We start from the raw sequence: 23,889 nt of genomic DNA, 5'->3' as shown, positions 1-23,889 counted from the left end.
CCCCCCCCCCAAACCCCAACACACACACACACATTCTTAATTAACAGCAAGAAAAATAGAGAGCAAAATTTACTTAATTTGAAAATGAAACAAACTGCAGGATAGGCTGATGTTACATCTGTCTCACAATGTAACTAAAATACCTGCAATGGTGGAAAGGAATATCTAAGAAAGAGAGTCTGGCAGTGACCCCATAAAGCAGCCCTTTCTTCCGGAACATCCCAAAGAAACTCCTTCCACTCTGCAACCATGGACTCAGCCTTCATGCATGAACATAAACACAGGGAGAGAAGGAGCTTGTAAGAGGAATAGATTGATAAAAAAATTGCAGTCATGAGTCAACTACAATGAGAAAGCTATGCAAAAAATAAAGGATGGACAAATCATTAGATAACAACAGCAGATTGCAAGATATGGTAATACGTCATATAACAGAAATCATACAAAAGAAGAAACACCAAAGGGACAAACAATTACACCACCAAGATAGCACATATGACACGACACTGTCCATATGGACATCAATGATATCTCTAGATAGATTATAGTTAAAAGATCTTAAGACAAACACTGAAAGCCGTGGAAATTAAGAACCACGGGCACAAGGATATTCAGAAAGTAAGAAATCTGGAGCATGTACGATCTCATACACAGGTCCAGTATACTTCTCCAAGAATTTGACTGATTAATGATTATTGCTCTTCAAGTCTTTTTTTTTCCTGTTTTCAATGGTCCATTCAGCATTTAGTACTAAAATTGTATTCACGTAGCCGCTCAATAGCAATTTTAAGTTTTTAACTTCCACTGAATGTGGTACAGAAAATGTTGCATTTAACATTAGGCTCTTGATCATTGTTAATTAATATAAGAAATAAGTGACCTTCACAATCAAGATGTCCTTTTCCCATTGCCCTCAACCCCAAAGACATTAACTTAGTTTGATTTTGAAAAACATACTAAACTATGATCAATAGATATACAAGTTGTTTTAAGTTTTCATAAAGTCATCCTTTTCTATTGGAAGTATTTCCATATGTTTATGTCATTATAAATATCTTTAACAAAAGTCTCATTTGGCTTTCTAAGCCAACTAAGGCTTTGGAACATAAGAGTTGCAAAGTCCATGAAACCTTTGATGGCTCTAAAAACAAGAATTGTATTGCTTCAAATTAAGAAAGAAATGGCTACTGAGATGCACCACTCTCTGTAAATGCCATGGCAATCTAAGATTGATTCCCGTGACCAGTCATGTTGCACATCCTTTATTTTCCCCACAACTAGAACCACCGAATACTTGTTACAGCACATATGACATATCATTAGGTTAATTTTTTCTAAACCCATGTGAATGCATACAATTCTTCTTTCATCAGTCAGTCGAGAAATCAAATCAGTACGCTTTACTATGTTCCTGCCTCCAGTCAAGAGAAACAAGCATAGGATTTGATATATCCTTTCTTTGATTGAAACAGCTCCTTTCATCTTGAATCAATTTAGTAATTAGTTCCACAGAAATCTATGCAAGCGATTTTTTTTGATAAATGACACAATATAAGACTATTGCGCATCAGAACTTTTATGTCTTCACTGACTCAATAGCGCAAACACTTGAAATGAATTCCTCTGTCCATTCAATGGATGACACAAACTGTGAGGTGACTTATATATTATGTTGCAGCCAACCCAAGCCCCTCCCCACACCAAATATCCCCTTCAGAAGGCAAGGAAAAGGAAAGAGAAGTATAAAAGGGGATTAGAGAAGGGAAGACAAATTTCCTATGCTATAGAACACAAAGGGGTAGCTTGGAACATGGACAAACTGTTCAGGCATTACACTTGAGAAATTGTTATTAGGTAAATAGGATTGTTAAATGGTGAACAATACTACAAGGAATGTTGATTTGGAAAGAAACAGAACAAAGATTTCCAAAAAAAAAAAATCCCTAGCTATTTTTGTACTGCAAGTGTTAATTGAATGCATCTTAAAAAAGGAATCACAGCCACAAAGAAAATCCTAACTCACAGAAAGAAACAGCTCTAGAAGAATGATGCTTGAGTTAAAAGCTGACAAGAGGAAAGAGAGTTCTAAATAGTAAGCCGAATACCTGTGTTTCGGTAACATGGTGTGTTGCAGATTTCCAAGACCCACCACTGGCCTCTAAATGCTTAGCCCAATTGCGTGCCTGTTCCCAGTGCCCATGTTCCTCTAAAGCTGTTAAAAGTGAAGCATCATCTAGTGGCTCGTTTCCAAGATGTAGGCCATCATTTTTGCGAAGAGAAGGTTCTGCCAAATTTACTTTGAAGTAGAGTCGTTGATAACATGTTGCAGCAGAACCTCCATCACCAAAATCAGTGGCAGTGAGGAGGTGTAATAAGCATCTTTTTTCATAAGGTGAAGGACATCTTGAGAGCATCGCATTAGCAGCTTTCACAGCAGTAGAACTTATCCATACACTTCCAATTTTCCCTTCTTTTCCAGCTTGTGTGTATACATGAGGTTCTTCCTTAATTCTAGCAGAAAAGGATCCCAGATGAGCTGATGCTTCAGAGAGGCGCATTTGAGAAAATGCCTGGAAACGAAACAGCAAGATTTGGGGTATATGGAATTAGACAACTGTTATTATATTCACGACATGTGTATCTTATTAAACGAAACAACTTAGTTACACATAATATTACACAATAGGAACAGCACTGCACATGATATTGTACACTAGAAACAACATCATTTAGTTCTGATGATGTATTATTTTTATATTTAGATGTCTGCCAGAAACCAATGAGATATGTTACACATGCAAGGAAGCAACAACACTTCTGTTCTGATTTAGTATTTTTAAGAGTGTGCTAGACACCAATGAGATTGTATCCCAATATTTTAGTTCTGTTCTTTTTTCCCAAAGTCTGGAGTTACAAGAGATAATAACTTTAAAGATTAAAGGGAATCCTTTATACAAACTAAGAAAGTAAATCCTTCATCCTCTGCTTGACAACCATAACATGCAGCTTTCTCTTAACATAAAAAGGCTCCATATAAAAAAAATCAGTAGCTATCCGATGAACTACTCTTGCCAAGTCCCCCAAAATTTCTCTCTCCCCCTTCCAAGTCCATTGCAATTAGCAGGTCAGCATGGGAAATAAAATTAAGGATACCGATATCCACTTTCAAGGAAGCAATAGAAGTCGTGAAGGAAAAAGAAATGAAGATGGAAAGAATATCACTTCACAGTGTTATATCACCAAATTGCACAAACTAAGGGGAACTAAGGGAAGGCAGCAGCAATTAGGGATAACTTGACCAACACGACACCAATGTTACAGGTGCATAAGTGAGGAAAACATATAACATGACTTGATAATTATTACATAACAAGTCACCCCAACACCAAAGAAAACTTACCACTAAATATATAAGTCAATAGCTTTAAAGTATTGATTACATCTTTTTGTCCAAACAGTGAAAAGGATCCTGCATATACATCTGGAAACACTATTATTCTTGAGTAGTAGCTGTAGCAATTCTAAGACTAACTTGAGACTCTTCCCAGGAGCTTTGTCATAACGATGCAAGTCAAAATTGCACCTTGCAATGTGAAAAACCCTGAGGGGACAAGAGTGGACTACTAAAATATTATGAATGTAAGGAGTCAATTATGTCATGAGACAATCAGCTGGGTGGCAATTTGAAAAGCTGTGAATCTCAACGTTGTATTTGGCACTATAGTGTGTGACCATCTCATCTAAAAACTTAAGTTGTTAGAAAAAACACTTCATATATTCTCAACACACCCTCTCACTTGCGGGCCTAATTATTTTCCATGGCCAAGCACATGAAAATTCTTTTTTAAAGGGTGATGGTGAGACTCGAACCCCGGACCTTTGCCTTCTTTGGCACGAAGTTAAAGGGTGTGACCATCTCATCTAAAAGTTTAAGTAGTTAGAGAGAGCACACTTTTATTTACCTAGTTATTATATTCTCAATTGGCACCATTACAACTACCAATATTGTGCTTTCAATATGGCAAACAACAAGGAAAGACAGCAAGAACAGTGATGAAACGTTTAACAACTGTCAGTCTGAAGCTAAGAAAATTTTCAGCAATTATAAGATTCTGAAGTAATGCCCCTTCATTTAAAAAAGGTAACGTGTAGTTGACATCAACGGTTCAGCATACCTGAAGAGCTCGGATAAAAGGTAAGAGTGAACATGAAGGAAGAAACATTTCAAAAGCCCTGAGCAGAGGAAGGAATAAATGTTGTTCACAAAGCACAGCAACCATTCTAGACAAAGAACCAGCCACTTCATCAGAGTCATTTGAAACTTTCTCGTCCTGATCAACTTGCTTTTCACATTCCTCTCCAGCAGTCATGTCTTGAATTCTCACATTACCATCTGCCTTTTGTACATCAGGGATTGTGAAAATTAACGAATTCACTGACACAGGCTCCATGAGTCGTCGACGCTTTGGGTTTTTGCGATTATAATGAACTGTAGGTGCTTTGGCAGATGCAGGTAGGGAATTTGTGGCTTCCACAGCAGCTGCGACATTGTTTGCAATCTGGGAAGCAGCATTATTAACTTTGATGGCTGATGTTTCCCTGTAAAGGATGTCCATGGGAAATAAATTTCCAGAAAGTAGTGAGCATATATGAAAGAAGGTAGAATTTTATTAATTAATGGAAAAGAAACAGAAATTATGATGGCAACCTTGCTGCAGTTATTTCTAGCCAAACTGTCAGGCAAGACAACGAAGAGACGTCTGGAAAACAAGAAGCAATTGCAGCCAAAAGTGACCAGCATAAATTCTTTGCTTGCAGAAGAAGAGCTTCTCCAGGCCTTGCTTGCCTCTCGCATTCAGCGATAATTCGAAATAGTTCGGCCGGTGCATACACATTCTCATCTGGAAATGATGTCCCGTTCTTCTTTTCTCCAGTATCTGAACTTGACGAAGAGCTAAATTTTTTCCTTGATTGTGTACTCTTCAAAATTGTTAGTATGTGGGTTTTCAGACGTGCATCACCGAACTCCTTTAATGCCTGACAGGTAGTACATAAATCAAGTGAGATGAAATTATGAGTTAGCTACAGAAGGTCTTTTCCTCATCCAAAATAAAACTGAAAGGAGAAATTTGTAGCAGTAACGACTTAGCAAGGGAACATGTAGTGATTGCCAAGAATTGGTCCTTGGGCCTCACTCAACCCAAAAGCTAGCTCTTGAGGGGAATCGCCCAAAACCATATAAGAAGACCAATTACCCATTTCCACAACCGATATGGGATTTCTAACATGCCCAAGACTGACATCTGGAGCGTGCACATTATAACATGGTGGTCCAACATCGGATAAACCCATTCCAATTACCCCAATGACTTTAGTACAACTCAACCCCAAAAGACAGTTCAAGAGGTCATGATGGTGCGGTGAGTGTGGATAGTTAGTGGTATTCTTATATAGTCTTGAGCAATCCTCACCTTGTGCTAGCTTAAGAGGTGGAGATTGCCCAAGAACATATAAGGAGATAACAGCCCATTTCCTCCACCAACATGGGAAACGTAACAGTGAAATAGATATGAAGCTTACTACTTCCATCACTGCCTCCAAGGTGTAGCCTCCAATTTGAGCTTCCGAGAGAAAACCAATCTGGGAAAAAAAGAAACACCCATAAATAGTCCATAGCAAGAAAAAGTTTTAAGTCAGCAATGATGTTTAATAAGCTCATACCCAGTCATTGTCTCTTGCTAATAAAGCAAGATATCTGGTGCTCACAGGAAGTTGATGCGCCTGACAAAATGTTGTTACCAAACTCCAGTGTTCACTAGCAGTTTTTTGCTGAGACCTCAGTTCAACTCCATCACCGTTACCAGTTAACAACCAAGAGCCACAAGTCACTCCATCAGCTGATGACGGAAGACTTGATGTTTCCAAATGTTGCAGGACAAGCATGAGAGCTCGAGATGGCTGTCTGTCAGAGGTTGTGTACTGATCACTTTTTTGAATAGCTTGATTGAACCAATCATTCTGGCAATAATCATCTGCCAATCCTCGTGCTAGAGATTCAGTGATATTATTGTCACTATTATTTGAATGAAATGAAGACCCCCTGGGGGAAAGTTGTTGAAGGTGATTGGAACAAGGGCCAGATTTATTAAAGGAGGCTATTCTTCTCAAAGCCGCAACATCAATTTGGAGTATACCAGGAGATAGACCACACAACTCCAATAGAAGAGCACAAGATGCCACCAACACTGAATCAGCGAAATGCACAATAGCAAGGGGAACAACCTAAATATGTAAACCAACAAATGCTTAAGAGGAATAAAAATCAGAATACGCTATCAACAGAATGTGAAACTCTGAGAGTTCTTGCATATACACTTCAGCTTGTTTTATAGAAGTCTCTCACACATAAATGGACTATTTCATCATAGGACTCATCTTTCAGCGATTTGTAGTCCAGCATAATAAAGAGCAGTCTTCTAGTGCACTCCAACCAAAGAGCATTTAGAGAAGGTGCATCTTCTAAATATTTATATTCTTTCAATACATTATTCTTATGATAGCTCTTACATAGTAAGTTCAACCTTTTTTACTACCTTGAAGCATAAATAAAATACTTATCAAAAAACTCGAAGAAAAGTAAGACCCAAGACAAAAGATATGAAAGCGAAACTATTTGACTGTAATTTGATTCAAATGATACCAACTACGACTATTAATATCAGGTATTTTCACTAACATGCTGTCACAGAGGTGCAGTAGATAAAGCATCTTGAAGTCATTCACACAAGATTTTTCAAAATTCTATTGTTTAATTGGCTCCTTAAGAACTTTTCTATAATATATGATGATGAAAGAGCAAAACGACACTTCAAGAACTGTAGTGAAAAGACAGTTTTTCCTTGTATACTAACATAAGTGTGAGAAATATTGGAGAAGAATATTATTGAATTATTGTCGTGTCTACATTATTACATTGAGACCCCATTTATAGACACTACAATACAATCCTTTACCAAGTAGGATACTATTTACTATTCCTATTTCTATTCCTATTCTATTCTAAATAGGATTGTATAAACCTATTCCTATTCTACTAGGATTGTATAAACTTATTCCTATTCTAGTAGGATTGTATAAACCTATTCATATTCTAACAATAAGGTATTTCAGTTTTCACATTATGACTATGAAAGGACAAAAGAAGTAGATATAGGGTTGATATGACTGAAATTAGAAAAAGAAGAATGCCAGTTTGTTAACTGATTAGAAGAAAATGATCCTTACAGATGAAAGAAACAACTGTTCGCTCTGTGTAATAGGTGAAAGAAGCATCTGCACGTCTGACTGGATGTTCGTTTGGCCTTGCACTGGAGTCCCATGCTGCCTACGTGAACTTTCTGACTTCAACTTTTGAACTCTATTTGACAGCAGCTGATTAAAAGCTGCCAATGCACGTCCACGATGTAAATGGTGCTCAATTCCGACTTTAGATTCCTAAAGCCAGAGAGTGACTTGGATTAGGGATGATAACATGAACACGGTTAAAAATTAGAAAAGGACCCAGAATACATGGAAGGCAAATTGTGAGCACCTTAACAAACTTTCAAATTCCATCAAAGATATTTCCAACCAATGAAATCTGAATATATCCATTTGGATGGCATCAAAATACAAAAGCAATAAAATATTGTGTATCCTTATCCTATGCCATGAGAATTACTACGTATAATTTAGCAGATAGCATGATAAACCAATTGAGTTTGACATGACATGAAAAGAGAGAACATAAAATATTGAAAAACCCTTCTGTCAGTTTGCCCTACCACAAAATATTGTGTATCCTCTGCCATGAGAATTACTACGTATAATTTAGCAGATGAAAAATTGGACTTTTCTCTGAATATATCTTTCTTCTTCATTTTCTTACACATAGTATACTTTTGCTTCAAGCAAACGGCATCCACATATGATAATTAGATGGAGAATCCATGTCTTCCCTTGGGAAATCTCACTTTTGTTTTTTCGAAAAAGGGGGTCTATGATCCATGATATGATGCACACGTTCCACTTCAGGATACAACAACAACATACTCGGTGAAATCCCATAAGTGGGGTCTAGGGAGGATAGAGTGCATGCACGCCTTACCACTACCTCATGGAGGTACAGAGATGGTTTTCAAAAGACCCTCAACTCAAGTGCAGCAATTTCAGGTATAAAGAAGAAGAAAACATGAAAACTAACAAGAGAAGCAGTGCAAAGCCTACAAGAAAAGAATATGAACAACAACAAAATAGTGCAGTAGTCGAAACACAATAAACAAATGATGATAGATATCAAAATCTAGAACGGCAAGAATACGGCTAGTTCAAGGAAAAACATCAACAAGCCTGAATCACAACACTTCACTACCTACTAACTTTCTACCCAATACACGACCTTCACACCCTCCTATCTCAAGTCATGTCCACAGTAATCTAAAGTTGCGTCATGTCCAGTCTAATCGCTTCTCCCCAATGCTTCTTTGGCCTACCTCTACCTCTTCTCGTACCAACTACATTCAACCTCTCGCACCTCCTCACTAGGGCGTATGCACATCTCCGCTTCATGTCCAAACCATCTCAATCTCGCTTCTCTCATCTTGTCCACCACAGAGGTCACTCCTACCTTACCCGGATAACCTCATTCCTAATCTCATCGCTCCTAGTATGCCCACACATCCATCTCAAGATCCATCTTCTGAACATGAGGTTCTTAACTGGACAACACTTTGCCTCGTACAACAATGTCGGTCTAACCACCACTCTATAGAACTTACCTTTAAGTTTTGGAGGTATCTTTTTATCACAGAAGACTCTGGAGGCAAGCCTCAACTTCATCCATGCCGGGAACAAGAGATCTTTAGCCAGACACAAGATCTAGTCAAAACAATTATAAGGCTGGATACCTGGACGACTAAGATTGTTCAAATATACAGTATATTGACATACATTTATAAAGGAAATAAAAACGCTAGTGAAGGAGAAGTTCAAACTTATTTTTAGGTCGTCTTCACATGACTTTATTGGACCTATAAAAATGTGTGACATAACTGTTAAGTGTTGATCCTCTGGATTGGACCTATATTGTGTCTGGTGAATGAATTAATAATCCTAACATATATTAGCCAGTATCCGGATAACTATTGTTTTATATAACTGAGAAATCCCCGAGGTCTAGCGGTGCACAATTCTAAACTCAATGGATAACGGGTTCGCCTATCTACCCTTCTCCACTTAAAATACCAGATTCTGATAAATTTTTCTGTGTTGAATGTGACATTTTGTCCTATGAATGTGCTAAAGCTGGTCAGCATGCAACATTGAACTCGTCATTATTAAATACACTACCAAACTAAACATTATATGATTATAAAGAGTCACCAAAGGTGAAAAGCCTCAAAAGGGTGTTGAGGAAGTCATAGAAAATGGTCCGGACAGTAACATTATCGTTGGAACCTTATCAAATATTTGCCGGAAAAGGGTTAACAGTCAATAAAAGTTGATGGAACCTAGATGGGTGAGATCAGAACCAAGAGGCGACCTCCAACAAGTGAAACAGTGGCCCAAAAAATGGCAGGAATGACAGCATGTGCCAGAGGTAATGGCGTGTGACTCCCAGAAAAAAGAGATTTTGGTAGCACATGAATTTGGGGCTTAGGTTGCACGAGCCTGCCGACCTTACTGGTGGTACCGATTTATGTGCAGTGCCTCCGGGAAGCAATGCCACCTCAGAGTGCTCGACAATGGGATTTATCTTCTATTATGTCACTAATAGCTGCATATTGACTATTTTCTCACTAAAGGTTCGGATACCATGAGAGATGAGAATACATGCGAGAAAGAATGAGATGTCTATTTCATAATGATTTTCCTAAGCTATTGGATGTTTAAACAGTACACACATACATTCTAAATTAGGAAAGAGATAAAGATTATACACCTTATCAAAAGAATTCAAGACTACATATAATTAAAAATAAACGTCTCCCTAGTTGATTCTACAATGTTATACAAAATACTCTTAATACTTGCAATAATTATATGGGCAAAGCATTGAATTGCAATTTATTAAAAATACATGAACTAATAACAATATTAAAAATTATTTCCATCTTTCATTATCAAAATAAATAAATAACAATATTAAAATTTCCAAAAGACAAACCATTCTAATTCAGATTAGAGATAAAAACAAATCTATAAGTTAACACAACAATTACTAATATATTCATTCATAACGTTTCCTTAACATCAATAGATCAATCTGTCTTCTATATTTATTTTTTAGTGGTCTCCCTTTAAGATAGAGCATGTGGACGTTGAGGTGTGTACTGTGCAGTGCCCGTACTAAATGGCCAATTAAGTGATGGAGAGCACCTAGCTTGAGTTGCACTGAGGATTAAGCACGCCTCAAGCGGGCCTGATCTTTTTATGGGCAAGCATGTAAAATCTTTTTTTGACTATAGATGGCGGTGAGACTTGAACTCAGAAGCATACGTAAATGACACTAAGGGGTCGTTTGGTAGAGTGTATAAGAATAATGTCAAATAGGGTGTATTAGTAATGCTTGCATTAGCAATGCATGTATTAGTTATGCTTGCATTAATTATACATAGGATTACTTTATGCATCGTTTGGTTTGATGCATAAAAAAAATAGTATGCATTGCATAAAAAAATTAATTTACAAAGATATCCTCCACTATTATGGTGGAAAAGATGTAAAAAAGGTTTTGAGGAGCAATTGGGTCTTTAATCATGCTAATGCATGCATTATAATCATTGCATTGCTACTACCTAGAAATCCATGGTATTAGCAATACACACCTTAATACACTATAGAGTGTATAACTAATGCCCATAGGTTGGAAAAGAGTACCAAACAAGGTACTAGTAATACACAAGGCTAATGCATGCATTATTTTTTCTAATACACTCTACCAAACGACCCCTAATATCTCAAAAAATTAATATTAGTAAATGATCACAGAAGCATTACTCACCTTTAATGAAGAATCATACAGCTCCTCCTCAATGTGTTTCTGGATGGCAACTTCCCAGGACAAGGGACTGATGTCAGAAGGAACAATGTCCCTCAACAGAGAGGGATCATCCACTGGCAAATCTGCAATCGATTGCCAACCAAGTGGGCCCTACCATAACAGAGATATTACAACCAAGCATGAAACAGGCACGTTAAGAATTTGATAGTTAGGAGTTTGTTATAATTAACTTAGAAACTGCCAAAGATAGACTATTGTCTCCATAGTATATAGTAGTTGGAAGATCCTACATTGCTTTCCATCCCATGAAACCTTTTTAAAAGAGCAAGTGATTAAGTTAAACGACAACTGGAGTTTCATAGGCAACCTGTACATAAAGCTGAATTAATCTCCGGACAGCCTTAGGGAACCAGCATGGAAGCATCTGTGAGAGTGAAGTATCATGTGCTGAAGAGAAGAATACACTCTCACGCCAATTCAAATAGTCTAATAAATCAGAATATCCAAACACTGCAGAAGACATAGTTAATAAGGAAAAGGTTATAATCAGATAAAAGCGCAACTTTGGTTAGGCCTACGTGACTCCATTACTGGAGAACTTCTTGAGGTCCTTCCAGGTGACAAGCAAATTTAGGGGCACAAACCTAGAGATATTAAAAAGTAGCAACTTACATTTCGGTTTAGGACCTATACTGCTGCAAGTTGGATCTTGTCCAAAACATGCTGCAGTTAGTGCACGCCACAAAGTAGGAAAGCGCTGGAGGAATGGCCTAAGATTCTCCAATGTACACTGTACAGAACTATAGAGCCTGTTCACGCTACCACTGCTCAAGCAATCTTGAATCGGAATTGGGGCATACATCAATGTGGCCAAAGCTGCTATTTCTCCTGCTCCTTCCGCGATGTCATCAACAGTACATATTATGTCATCTATATCCATGGTGCTGAAACTGTTACCAGCAACTAAATTATGTGATACAACAGCACGGGCATTAGAGAATGAAGCTTCATACTCTTTCCCCTTGACTCTTTGCAAAAGCAACCACTTGGCCCATTGGTTATCTCCCTGATGATAATATAGAAAGAAAACAAGAAAGTTAGTGAATTGGGCTGTCAAAAAGGACAAAAAGATAGTACAAAAGTAAAAGCTTCAGTTAAAGAGAGATGGAAATATATAGCTCTATAAACCAATAAATCTTTTTACAGGAAATCAGCAATTAAGGACAAGGCACAATTTAAGGCTTCTAGTGAAAGGGCATAAAAGACATCAATGGAGCAAGGTGCAAAGGAATGCAAGTTCTGAAAAATGTAACTAGATGTCCGCTAGTCAATGAACTTGAGAATTATCATTTTGTTTGACCTTCCACTAGCATTTTCATTTAGACATAATTTATATTACACGTAGTGAAAAATAGTGAAGCTCTGTGATCAGTGCACCCTGAAGGACTGCATTACCGTCCAGGGAGGCTTATACTAGCATATAGCTTCCCTAATATAAACCACCTGGGAGTATGCAATGAAGGAGACGTTTTAAGATTGCATCCTGGTGTCCATTATGCAAAGAAGCTGAGGAGACTATATAACCACTTGTTTCTGCATTGCAAAAGCACAGCACAGTTATGGAACCGTCTTTCACCGATTGCATGGTTCCAACAGACAGTTTGATACTTCAGCCTTTCAGAAGTGGAAACCATATGAATATGGGTTTCCATTATGGCCGAGTAACAATCAATAATAGGATTGAAACTCTAAGGTTCTCACATAATGAAAATCTATACTGGATACCTAAGCCAAAGAAAAATATTATCACATAATGATAAGTCGAGTTTACTCACTGCTGCATCCTGCATCCAAGAAACTGATTCATGATCTAATGCCAATTTGTGGTGGTCAAGGTAAAGATCCAGGAAATTCAGCAAGTTGTGCTGTGAACAGTAGTGTACGATAACCTTATGAAATGCTTGGATGGAATCTGGATGAGTTCTGGCATTACTAATAGCCAGTACAGATTCTGACCAGCTATCAGCGGGCTCATCCGTCAGTAAAGATTTATGCACATCACGAATAAAACCTGACTGGGCAAGAAGAGCCACAATATCTGCAGTAGATCCCCAGTAATCCTTCAGAAAAATAAATTTCTTAGCAAGTTCCCGCTCCATAAGCATTAGCAACCACATGGAGCACATACTGTGCGCAGAAAACCTGAATATTTGGACACTCGGTACATTCATGCAAACAGCATCCACCTCTTCAAGAGAATATATGTAACTGCCACGGTCATGAGGTTTCTGAAGATATTCGTCAACTGATGAAGAGCGTACACCATCCAAACTGACACTGAGGCTTTCACTGGTTAATGCGTATGATGGGATTGCCTCTAAGAGACTTGATACATCCAACCAGTCACTATGGCGAATGTGGTAATCAAGTTGTGACTCCCACAAAACATTAACCCCCATCAGGGAAGGTTGATCCAGCACTATCTGTCAGAAAATAAGATTATGGTTATTGCCAGCAATGCAGATTTAACAGACCAACAAAGTCGCCTAAACACAAGATGGAATAATGAAATATAAAGGGATATAAAACAATCAGTAGTATCAAAGAAATTTATCAAAATAAAATGATTTTCTAATTTGATTCTATAGAAATTCAATCTTCATTTTCCAAGCCATTAAGGAGCTGAGGAAGAGGGGTGGCTCCATGAGTTGGAATCCTTTGGCTCAAGTTCCTAGTCAGCAGAGAGTGCTTGGGCTGACTGAGATTAGTACATCTTTCAAATGCTTTTCACTCTCTAAAAACAACTATAAAAAGTTGACAAGCTGTTAATCGAACACACGAAAGGTGCAGTGTCCTCCGGTTAGAAGGCTCCAAGTTGTAAATGTTAACATTATGCTAATATAGTGTAGCAACAAATGATTATAGTAATTCTTGTGAATCAAAATGTGTTTATAAAGAAAATAGCATGCTAAACATAAGAGCCAAATCAGAGTTCTGTTTCTTTTGTTCTTTTTTTTTATAATGGTAACACTATATTCATCAGCATTTAGGGAATGCTGACCACCTTATTTACAGTTCAAAAGTGTTGCTCATCTTAGAAGAACTAATTGCATCTCTTCACAAGGGACCTATGAAATCTATTTAAGATTCAGCATCCTCAACATAATTTTCCTTGCACCAAAAATACAAAGATAAAATACATCTCGACTAAATTCTATTTAAAGAACTAATGTTTTCTTGAAAACACCTAGCGTTTCTCTCTATCCACACAATACACCACATACAAGCTGGGATAGAGTTTCACTTCTTTTGCCTTACAGAATCCCCCCGCCTTACACCAGCATTTACCAAATCCATAATTGATTCTAGCATAACCCATTTCAATCATGCTCAAAAAGATCTGCCACAGTTTTCCAGTCATTCTACAATGCAAAAAAAATGGCTATTGTTTTCTGTACTCTTCTCCTTACATAAGAAACATCGCTTAATTGAATACCCATTCTCTGCAAATTCTCATGCATTAAACAGGCTCTCCTAACCACCAGCCAAGAGAAACATATTATAACTTTAAAAGAAGCTCTTATTTCCCAAATGCTCTTCGAAAACCTGCTTATGTCTTGTTGGCCATTTGAAACTAGAGATTGGTCTATGCTGATTTGGCAGTGGAGAGCTTCCTTCCACTTCCTTCTCATATCATAGAGTCTTAATTAACTGTTGTTCCCTTGAAGCTTTCCAAAACTTTCAGAAATTCACCTACTATTTCAAACTCCCAATCATTGAGTGACTTTCTGAAGGAGAAATTCCAGCCATGTGGACTCTATGTGTCTTCAATTAATGCTTCTGGTATCATATTTAGACAACAAAGATCAGGAAAAACCATATTCAAAGGGCCATGACCATCCAATTGTCATTACAAAAGCTCCTTCTCTTCCTCAAAATTCTCGGCTGTTAGAATCGTTCCCCCCTCGCTGCTAGCCATGTAACACCTTTCTTGGCACCCCGGGAATCCAGATCGAAAGATGTCTATTCCCTAGAATTGGACGGAACCTTTTGTACATCCTAAATGAAGCAAGCTATGATTAAAGAAAATAAAGGCCTTGCCAAAAAAGGAGACTTGGGAACTTGTCATTTCACCATCAGACAAGAAGTTGGTTTGCAGCAAATGGATCTTCACTGTGAAACGTCAATAACTTGATTGGAGGATTTAAATAAAGATAGGTGGCTATGAAATTCACTCAAACCTATGGAGTTGATTATCTGGAGATATTTTCTTCAGTTGCAAAAACGAAAATATCAGATTCTTTTATCCTTGCAGCAAATCTTGATTGGGACTTGCAACAGCTTGATGTGAAGAATGTATTTTTCAGGGAGACTTAAAACAAGAAGTATATATGGAGATCACTCCTAGATTTGATACTGAACAAAGTCAGAGAAAGGTGTACAGTCTGAAGAAAGCCTTGTATGGACTGGCGCAATTCTGTGAAGCTTGGTTTGACAGACTTTGCTAAGTGATGATCTCTTTCAGTTACCAACTAAGCAAATCACACCCCCTTCATAAGACATCAAAAGGGCAAACTCACTCTGCTACTAGTTTATGTTGATGACATAGTAATGACAGGAATGACAAAGAGGAGATGACCCGATTGAAGAAGTTATTACCACAAGAATTTAAGATTAAAGATCCAGGAAAACTGTAGTATTTCTTAGAAATTGAGGTTGCTGGATCAAAAGAGGAATCTTTATTTCTTAAAGAAAGTATATTCTAAATCTCTAGAAGGAAACTGGTACAACAGGTTGCAAACCAGTAGAATCACCTATTGCAACCAATCACAAGTTACAAACCAAAGATGGAGAATCAGTTGATAAGAACAGATAGCAGAGGTTGGTCTTATTTACCTCTCTCACACTATAACAGACATAGCCTAATCAGTCAGCTTAGTGAGTTGGTTCATGCATGATCATCGAGATCCTTGTATGCAATGGCAGAGCCAGATATTTTACTAGGGTGTCAGAATATACAAAATATAACACATGTAGAAAAATAAGGGAGTCAACATATAGCATATAAACATAAAATTAAAATTTTAACGTAGCTAAACAATGTAATTTTCGAGCAACCCCTTAGCTAAGGTAGCTCCACCACTGTTCGTATGCAAGCTGCCTTTTACATTTTGCAGTATCTGAAGTCTGCTCCAGGAACTCTATTTTTCTCGAAACATAGTCACCTCTAGATAAAAGCCTTCAAAGACGTGGGTTGGGGTGCATCTCTAGATAACAGAAGATCTACATCCGGTTAGTATACACTAGTAGGAGGGAACCTAGTTACTTAGAGAAGCAGAAAGCAAAGTATAGTAGTCAAATCTAGTGCAGAAGCAGAATATAGAGTTATAGCCCAAGATGTTTGTGAACTTCTTTGGCTACAAAAGAATTGAGATTGTCTGAAAAAGGGTAGCTTTCCTTGTACAGCGACAACAAAGTTGCAATCAGTATAGCATACTCAGAATCTTGTTCAACATGACCAAACCAAATATGTTGAAATTGATCGACACTTCATCAAAGAGAAGTTACAAGTGGTACCTTGAGTTTGCTTCATTAACCGTCAAAAGAACAACTAGCGGATGTGCATACAAAAGTACTTTTCATACTTAGGTTTGCAAGTTTGGCATGTGCAACATCTTTGCACTAACTTGACCGGGAGTATTGTTGTGTTAATTGATTAACATGATTTTAGGAGTCTTTATTTTCCTAGTGTTATTATAGGGATAGAATTTATTTATTTTTATTGTAATTGATTGGTTTTCCTTAATTAGCTATAGGGTTCATGACTTCATTCTATAAATATCCCTTTCAAGAGATGCAAAGACATAAACAACTTATAAAAGATGAAGAAGCAAATAAAGAAGATGGTTTGAGTTGGGCAATTAGGGTTATGACTAGGAATGGCAATGGGGCGGGGTGGAGAGGGTGCAGGGCGTTAAGTCTAGCACACAAGAATTTCCAGTCTCCCTGCACAGCATTTTTTTTTTTTTCAACCCGCACCACTCCGCAAAACCCACCTGCTTAGATTTTTTTCCATCTTTTTATTTTTCTAGAAAATAAAAGTTTCACATTTTTTTATACTATGAGAGACTGTTTCCTATAGTTATGAGAGACTCTTTCCTATAGTTAAAATGCACCAGTTTTTAATTCTGACATTATTAAGCATACACTCAAAAAAAAAAATCTCATTTGCACTCAATAAAACATGTTATATTATAGTCTAAATTATCTTCAATTCCTTAGCGCAATTCTCTGTGATTAAAAAGTTCATATATATACTTTATAACTGCACTACATGTGAAGAGACATATGATGATGTAAAATTCTTGAGTGACTGTCAAGAGGCACTTAGCACAACTGAATACTATTTTTTAATTGGAAAAGTCAAATAATGTAAAAAAGAGTTTGTTAATGCATTGAAGCATAAACTGTAAAGATTGCAGTTTCTAGATCTTTATGTGGCAATATATCAGAAAGAGATCTATTTGGTTTATAAAAATTCAAAATAAATTCTTGGAACTGAAAAAAAAGGGCTCCGAGTACAAAATATCATATAGATATATTTTTTGAAAATCTTAAAAAATCATTGAGAGATAAATTTTTCATGAAAATCTGAGAAGAGACTGATAGTTGAGAGCTTCAATCTTCTTAAATCAGAGAAGAGATTGGAGATTAAAGCAGGAGAGTGAGTGAAAATTTTAACCTGCAGTCTTAAACCCGCCATACCCCACCCGGTCCCATTGCCATCCCTACTTATGACCAACTTTTTAGCCCAAGTTTACTCAACTCATCATTACCTAAGCAAACCTTGGCAGGATGGATGACTCAACCCATTTTTACTGGGACAAATTTGACCTAACCCACCCATTAGACACCCCTTCCGATAAGCAGTAAATTTCTGGAAGCATCAGTTAAAAGTTACTTACGCAATCAACAGTTCTCTGATCCCAGACATCAAACCACAATGCAGCAGCACTCCAGTAACTAGAATGAGTACTATCATTGTCAGTTTCAGGAGCAATTGGTTGTTCGTTGACATTCATCCATGAACCCAACACAACTCCATCAAGTTCACCACAGGCAATAACTAGGTCTCTCCCTAAGGTAGCCAATAAGTGCAGTTTTATTTCTTCTGTTGCATTTCCATTTGATACTCCCTTGAACTCTTTGTGCCGGCAAGAGAAGGTACTCCAGAAACTGCTGCAAGGATAAACCCTCTTCGTGCAAAAGCAAACTGTCAGCTTGAAATTCAACTCCGATCTAGACTCATAGAGCCAGTTAGGGGAACTTAAGTAACAATAATTCCACATACCTCAATCAGTGAGATCCTCTCCAAAATTTGCCACTCATGTGGACCAAGATACCCAAGTCCTTTCATGACTTCGACAATTTGCATCCGTAGAGATCTCCGGACAGTACCGAAAACTAACTGTTTAAGGCTGGTTTCAATATCTTCGCCCAGCTTTTGAAGTGTTGCTACAGCAAGTCCAGTCTCACCCTGATCATGAATGATAGCTGACTCATTAGACATACAATATCTGTTTATACGAATAATCAGAAAAGACCTACCTTCAGAAACAAGTCATAAGCAATAGCTCTTCCAACTTCACGAACTTCGTTGAATGTATCCTGATTTTCCTGCTCTGACATCAAATCTCTTGAACGATGAAGATGCAGCTTAAGAACGGCCAAAGGAAGACGACCAGAAAGTATAGCATCTTTGACAACTGTTTTGACATCCAAATTATCTATCTCCCACCGTGCAATCATATCCTTCGGATTTTCTATAGAAAAAATTCTTTTTTCTTCAGATATTAAATATGGTTCCTTAAAAGTGTCCAAAGAAGAAGTGTCTTTGCCATCAAATGCATCCACAGGCATCAAAGCAAGGTCTTCGCCATTATTTCTCTCCATCTCAGAAGCAGAAATCAGACCCTTTTTGGTTGAAGCCTCCAAAGATAAGATATCAGCAGGAAAATCGAGAATACTGGACTCATCCTGTGACAAATCTGTCTCACCTACAGTTTCACCTTGATCCACCTAGAATACGAGATAAAGGAAATGAATATGTATCAACATCAAGCAACTGATAATATTGAACTTTGGAGGACCAGACCAAAATACCAATTCCTGGCCTAGCCTTTTGCATTTGTATGTGAGTTGCCACTGCAGATTCCGTATGATCTCTAGAAAGTGAGCCATCTTCTGAAGCCTTTCCAGATCTCCTGTCCCGCCAGGTCTACTAACTATCAGCTCTGAAGAAAGAAAAGAATTTTGCACACCTCCAGCTTTCTGCGACTCCATTCCATCTTTCTTATGCTGCAGTAAACCATATTCTCGTATCATCTTGGTGGCAAAGCTAGTTCCTAAAGCAAGAAGCCTGTATCAAGATCTAAGCATAAGAAAGAGAACCTAAGTGAATTCAGACAATAAAGCTGACTATCATACCATAGAAATAAGCAATGAGTTATCTTATTCAACCATCATAAACTAACCACATAACTAAGTTAAGAACTTCCAAACAACAAGTTAATCCCCATGGGCTAAAGTTGACACTACCATATTATGTCTTGATTTATTAGATGCTCTATAACTCTTGCCTTAGAGGCAAGATTTATCACAAAAATTTCAAAGAACAAGTTGAGCCTTGTGGACAACATTTTACACCATTTTTACTAAGTCTAACTTATGGGGAACACAATAACTTTTGCCTTAAGAGGCAAAGCATATCTCAAGGGTTAAAAAAATAACAGATGCTTAATGGGTAATAGTTTACACTATTTCACTATGTCTAACTTATGAGATGCTCTATAACTCTTGCCTTAGAGGCAAGATTTATCACAAAAATTTCAAAGAACAAGTTGAGCCTTGTGGACAACATTTTACACCATTTTTACTAAGTCTAACTTATGGGGAACACAATAACTTTTGCCTTAAGAGGCAAAGCATATCTCAAGGGTTAAAAAAATAACAGATGCTTAATGGGTAATAGTTTACACTATTTCACTATGTCTAACTTATGAGATGCTCTATAATTGTTGCCTTGGAGGCAAGACTTAGAACCAAGAAATTCAAAATAACAAGTTGCCCCTTGTGGGATTTACTTGACACTACCACATTGTGTCTTAATTTATGAGATGCTCTATAACTCTTGCCTTAGAGTCAAGACTTAGCCCAAAGACTTTCAAACAACAGGTTGTGCCTCATGGACAAAAATTTACACCATTTTCACTAAGTCAAACTTATGGGGAACACTTTACTCCATTTCACTATGTTTAACTTATGAGATGCTCTATAAGTCTTGCCTTAGAGGCAAGATTTAGCCAAGGCCTTTCAAAGAATAAATCACACCCCATGGGCAAGACTTGGCACTATCACCTTGTGTCTTAATTTATCGTATGCTCCATAACTCTCGTCTTAATAGGCAAGACATAGCCAAAGGGCTTCCAAAGAATAAGATACGCTCCATGGGCAAGAGGTCTTGATTTATGTTATATTTTATAACTATTGCCTTAGAAGTTAGAGGTAAGACTTATTAGCGAAGGACTTTCAAACAAAAAGTTAAGCCCTGTGAGAAATATAGGAAAAGAATATTATTGAATTGTTGTTGTGTACATTATTACATTGAGACCCTATTTATAGACCCTAGAATACAATCCTTTACCAAGTAGGATACTATTTAGTATTCCTATTTCTATTTCTATTACTATTCCTATTCTAATAGGATTGTATAAACCTATTCCTATTCTAACACTCCCCCTCAAGCTAGTGCATACAATTCATGTACCTAGCATGTTACAAATGTAATTAACACGAGGATTGATGAGGTGCTTGGTGAGATATCTGCAAGTTGATCACTCGACTTCACAAAATTGACAATCAATCTCAATGTGCTTGGTCTTCTCATGAAATACTGAATTTGATGCATAATGCCGATAAAACACAGAGTAATAAAATTAGAGTGTTGGAACTCTCCAAACCAAACTTGCAAAGACTGTTTCAGACCATAGAGTGACTTACGTAATCAACATACAAGGCTACTAAACTCCCCTGAGCAACAAAATTAGGTGGTTGCTCCATATAGACTTCTTCACAATGCACCGGTCGTAAGTGCTCAAAATCTAGTATAAAGTATATGGATCATGTTGGAATCAATAGACGAGTTGATATCAAACGAGTCACCGAAAAACTGGCCAGAACATGCTCATATGCCGAAGTATTAGATTTGATGGCTAAAAGTGGTCACAAACTAAGAAATAAAATTATATGGGTAGGGTCGGAATGATGTCACGACCCAACTAGAAAATAGAAATTATATAGGATAATTCGAATTGATGGAACGACCCCATTGAAAAAGAGTAATAATATGGGTAGGGTCGGAATGATGGCACAACCCTACTGAAAAAGAAAAATTATACGGGTAGGGTTGGAATGATGGCACAACCCTACGCAAATCAGATTTGAGGAGTCACCGGAAAGACGAATGGAACTATGCAAATCAAATCTAAAGAGTCACTAAAAAGACACATGATGCTATGCAACTTAGATATGAGAAAATAGTTCGGAAAAATCCATGGTACTACACAAATTATATATGAAAAGTAGTCTGGAGAGATGCACGATGCTACGCAAATCAGATATGCAAAAAAAGATAGTCACCAGAAAGATGGAACGGTGCTACACAAATACCAACGGATATGGGGTTGACACAAAACAACGATGCTACGCAAATCAGATATGCAAAAAAAGATAGTCACCGGAAGGATGGCACGGTGCTACACTAATTATATATAAAATAGTAGTCACTGGAATGATGGCACAGTGCTACACAAATTAAATATGAAAAAAAAGTCACCGAAAAGATCACACGGTGACCCAACTTTTGCTAACATAATCGTTGGCCGGACGGGCAGCATATATGGATAATAGCAGCCCGCCGACAGCGGAAGCTCTTTGATTGTTTACCAAGATCGTAGAGGCTCTGATACCATGTGAGATGATACCATGTGAGAAATATAGGAAAAGAATATTATTGAATTGTTGTTGTGTACATTATTACATTGAGACCCTATTTATAGACCCTAGAATACAATCATTTACCAAGTAGGATACTATTTAGTATTCCTATTTCTATTTCTATTACTATTCCTATTCTAATAGGATTGTATAAACCTATTCCTATTCTAACAAGCCCCATGGGCAAAAAAAAAAGAGAGAGAAAAACTCTTCTAAAAAATAGAGAAAAGAAAAAATAATAAATGAAAGAAAAATAAATAAAGAAAAAATAGTAAATGAAAGAAAAATAAAAAAAGGCGAAAAAATAGAAGTTGCGAAAAAAGAAAACAAAAAAGAGAAGAAAAAATAATAAATAAAAGAATGAGAAAAATGAAAAAGAAATTAAAAAAAAAAATGAGAGACAATTGAGCATGGAGAGTTGCTTAAAAACATTTGAGATGTAGAGGGGCAAAAATGTAATTTTACTCTACTTAAAGTGGAAGAAAGGTCATTCTTTAAAGACTTCTCGTATGGGGGACAAAAAATCTAGACCACTACATTTGGGGGACACCTTGTGTAATTTTTTGCCTTCATGAGCTAGCTTTTGGGGTTGAGTTAGGCCCAAGATCCATTCCTTCTATTAACAAAGGAAAGATGGTTTGCTACCATTGAAAGGATACCTTCACTTGCTACAATCTCAAGGACGTATGCGGCCTCTTAGATTTGGCAACAAGGCATGAGGCGCATGGGCTTTTTCTTGAAGCAAAGCAACATATTAATTTTTACAAAATGTTAAAGAGTAATACATAAATTGAGTAATGACTCGGAAACCAGAGTAGAACATCAGAAATTAGCAAGAGAAAACAAGTTAATAACTTAATATTTGCATCTTTACATATGAATGAGAAATAAAACTACTACTATTTAGTATGCCTCAACCCCGAGCTAGTTGGGCTGAGTTAGAAATATAAAAGGTCCGTTTATTTTTTGAGAATATATAAAAGGTTTTTTTTTTTTTTGGTGAAGTAATTAAATTGCATTAGAAAGGCATCAAGAAGATGCAAAGGTTACAACTAAAAATAAAGTTGCTTCAAACATGAAAATAACATGAAGCTAACTGTGCAAAAACCTGTAAAGCAGCCATAAAGATAAACCCCCTTAAACCCTACTGTGCTAGAGTTAAGGAGCTAACAAAATCCAAAAAAAATTCCATACTGTTTACAGGGGAGAGAAGGTTCCAATTATAGAGACTAACTAAACACCTAGTCTTAATGGTGCTTATGGGAGTTGATATTCCATCAAAACATCTGCAGTTTCTCTCTTTCCAAATGCTCCAAAAAAATTAGTGTTGGGATCATCCTCCAAGTACTTTTGATGGTGTTGTCAACTCTCCTACATATCCAGCTAGCATAAGCATCTTTGATGGAGAGGGGCATAAACCCATTGGAGGCCAAACAATGAGAAGAAGAAATGCCATATGTCGACTGTTGTGGGGAAGTGCAAAAAAAGATGGTTGACACTTCCATTGTCTTGTTTACAGAAAAGACATCTGTTGATGAGAATGATGCCCTTTTTCCTAAGGTTGTCTTGTGTTAAACATGCCTTATGTAGGGCTGTCCATGCAAAACATAATATATACCCTCATGATTTTCATTTATCGTAGGTGTTTTTTTAGGATGAATTTATCGTAGATATTTTTCTAATTCTATTGTTTATAAATTGTTGTTGTGTCATTATTACTGCGTATTAAGCTTTTTCATTTGACCCTTTTTCATAAAGCACATGATTTAATTTCACATTCACTTAAAGGCCGA

At 37.1% G+C, this 23,889-nt stretch overlaps 1 protein-coding gene across 2 annotated transcripts in view; it reads right to left on the bottom strand.

The window, feature by feature from the left end:
• LOC102605407 (uncharacterized) overlaps positions 1 to 23,889 on the bottom strand; it is a 42,841-nt gene that overhangs the window by 4,620 nt on the left and 14,332 nt on the right. For both annotated transcript variants that reach the window (XM_015305404.1, XM_015305405.1), the window contains exons 6-20: positions 19,205 to 19,460; positions 18,650 to 19,120; positions 18,393 to 18,578; positions 18,007 to 18,297; positions 12,877 to 13,524; positions 11,714 to 12,107; positions 11,409 to 11,551; positions 11,042 to 11,191; positions 7,285 to 7,494; positions 5,722 to 6,282; positions 5,581 to 5,640; positions 4,709 to 5,037; positions 4,176 to 4,599; positions 2,106 to 2,570; positions 144 to 260 (exon numbers count right to left, since the gene is read on the bottom strand). In XM_015305404.1, coding sequence (XP_015160890.1) covers positions 144 to 260; positions 2,106 to 2,570; positions 4,176 to 4,599; positions 4,709 to 5,037; positions 5,581 to 5,640; positions 5,722 to 6,282; positions 7,285 to 7,494; positions 11,042 to 11,191; positions 11,409 to 11,551; positions 11,714 to 12,107; positions 12,877 to 13,524; positions 18,007 to 18,297; positions 18,393 to 18,578; positions 18,650 to 19,120; positions 19,205 to 19,460 — 4,705 coding nt within the window. The remainder of the gene's footprint in view (positions 1 to 143; positions 261 to 2,105; positions 2,571 to 4,175; positions 4,600 to 4,708; positions 5,038 to 5,580; positions 5,641 to 5,721; positions 6,283 to 7,284; positions 7,495 to 11,041; positions 11,192 to 11,408; positions 11,552 to 11,713; positions 12,108 to 12,876; positions 13,525 to 18,006; positions 18,298 to 18,392; positions 18,579 to 18,649; positions 19,121 to 19,204; positions 19,461 to 23,889) is intronic.

This window comes from Solanum tuberosum, unplaced genomic scaffold, assembly GCF_000226075.1.
Source record: "Solanum tuberosum cultivar DM 1-3 516 R44 unplaced genomic scaffold, SolTub_3.0 scf00777, whole genome shotgun sequence".
Classification (NCBI taxonomy): Eukaryota; Viridiplantae; Streptophyta; class Magnoliopsida; order Solanales; family Solanaceae; genus Solanum; species Solanum tuberosum.
The sequence above is the reverse complement of the archived record's forward strand: the minus strand, read 5'-3'. Positions and strand labels throughout refer to the sequence as shown.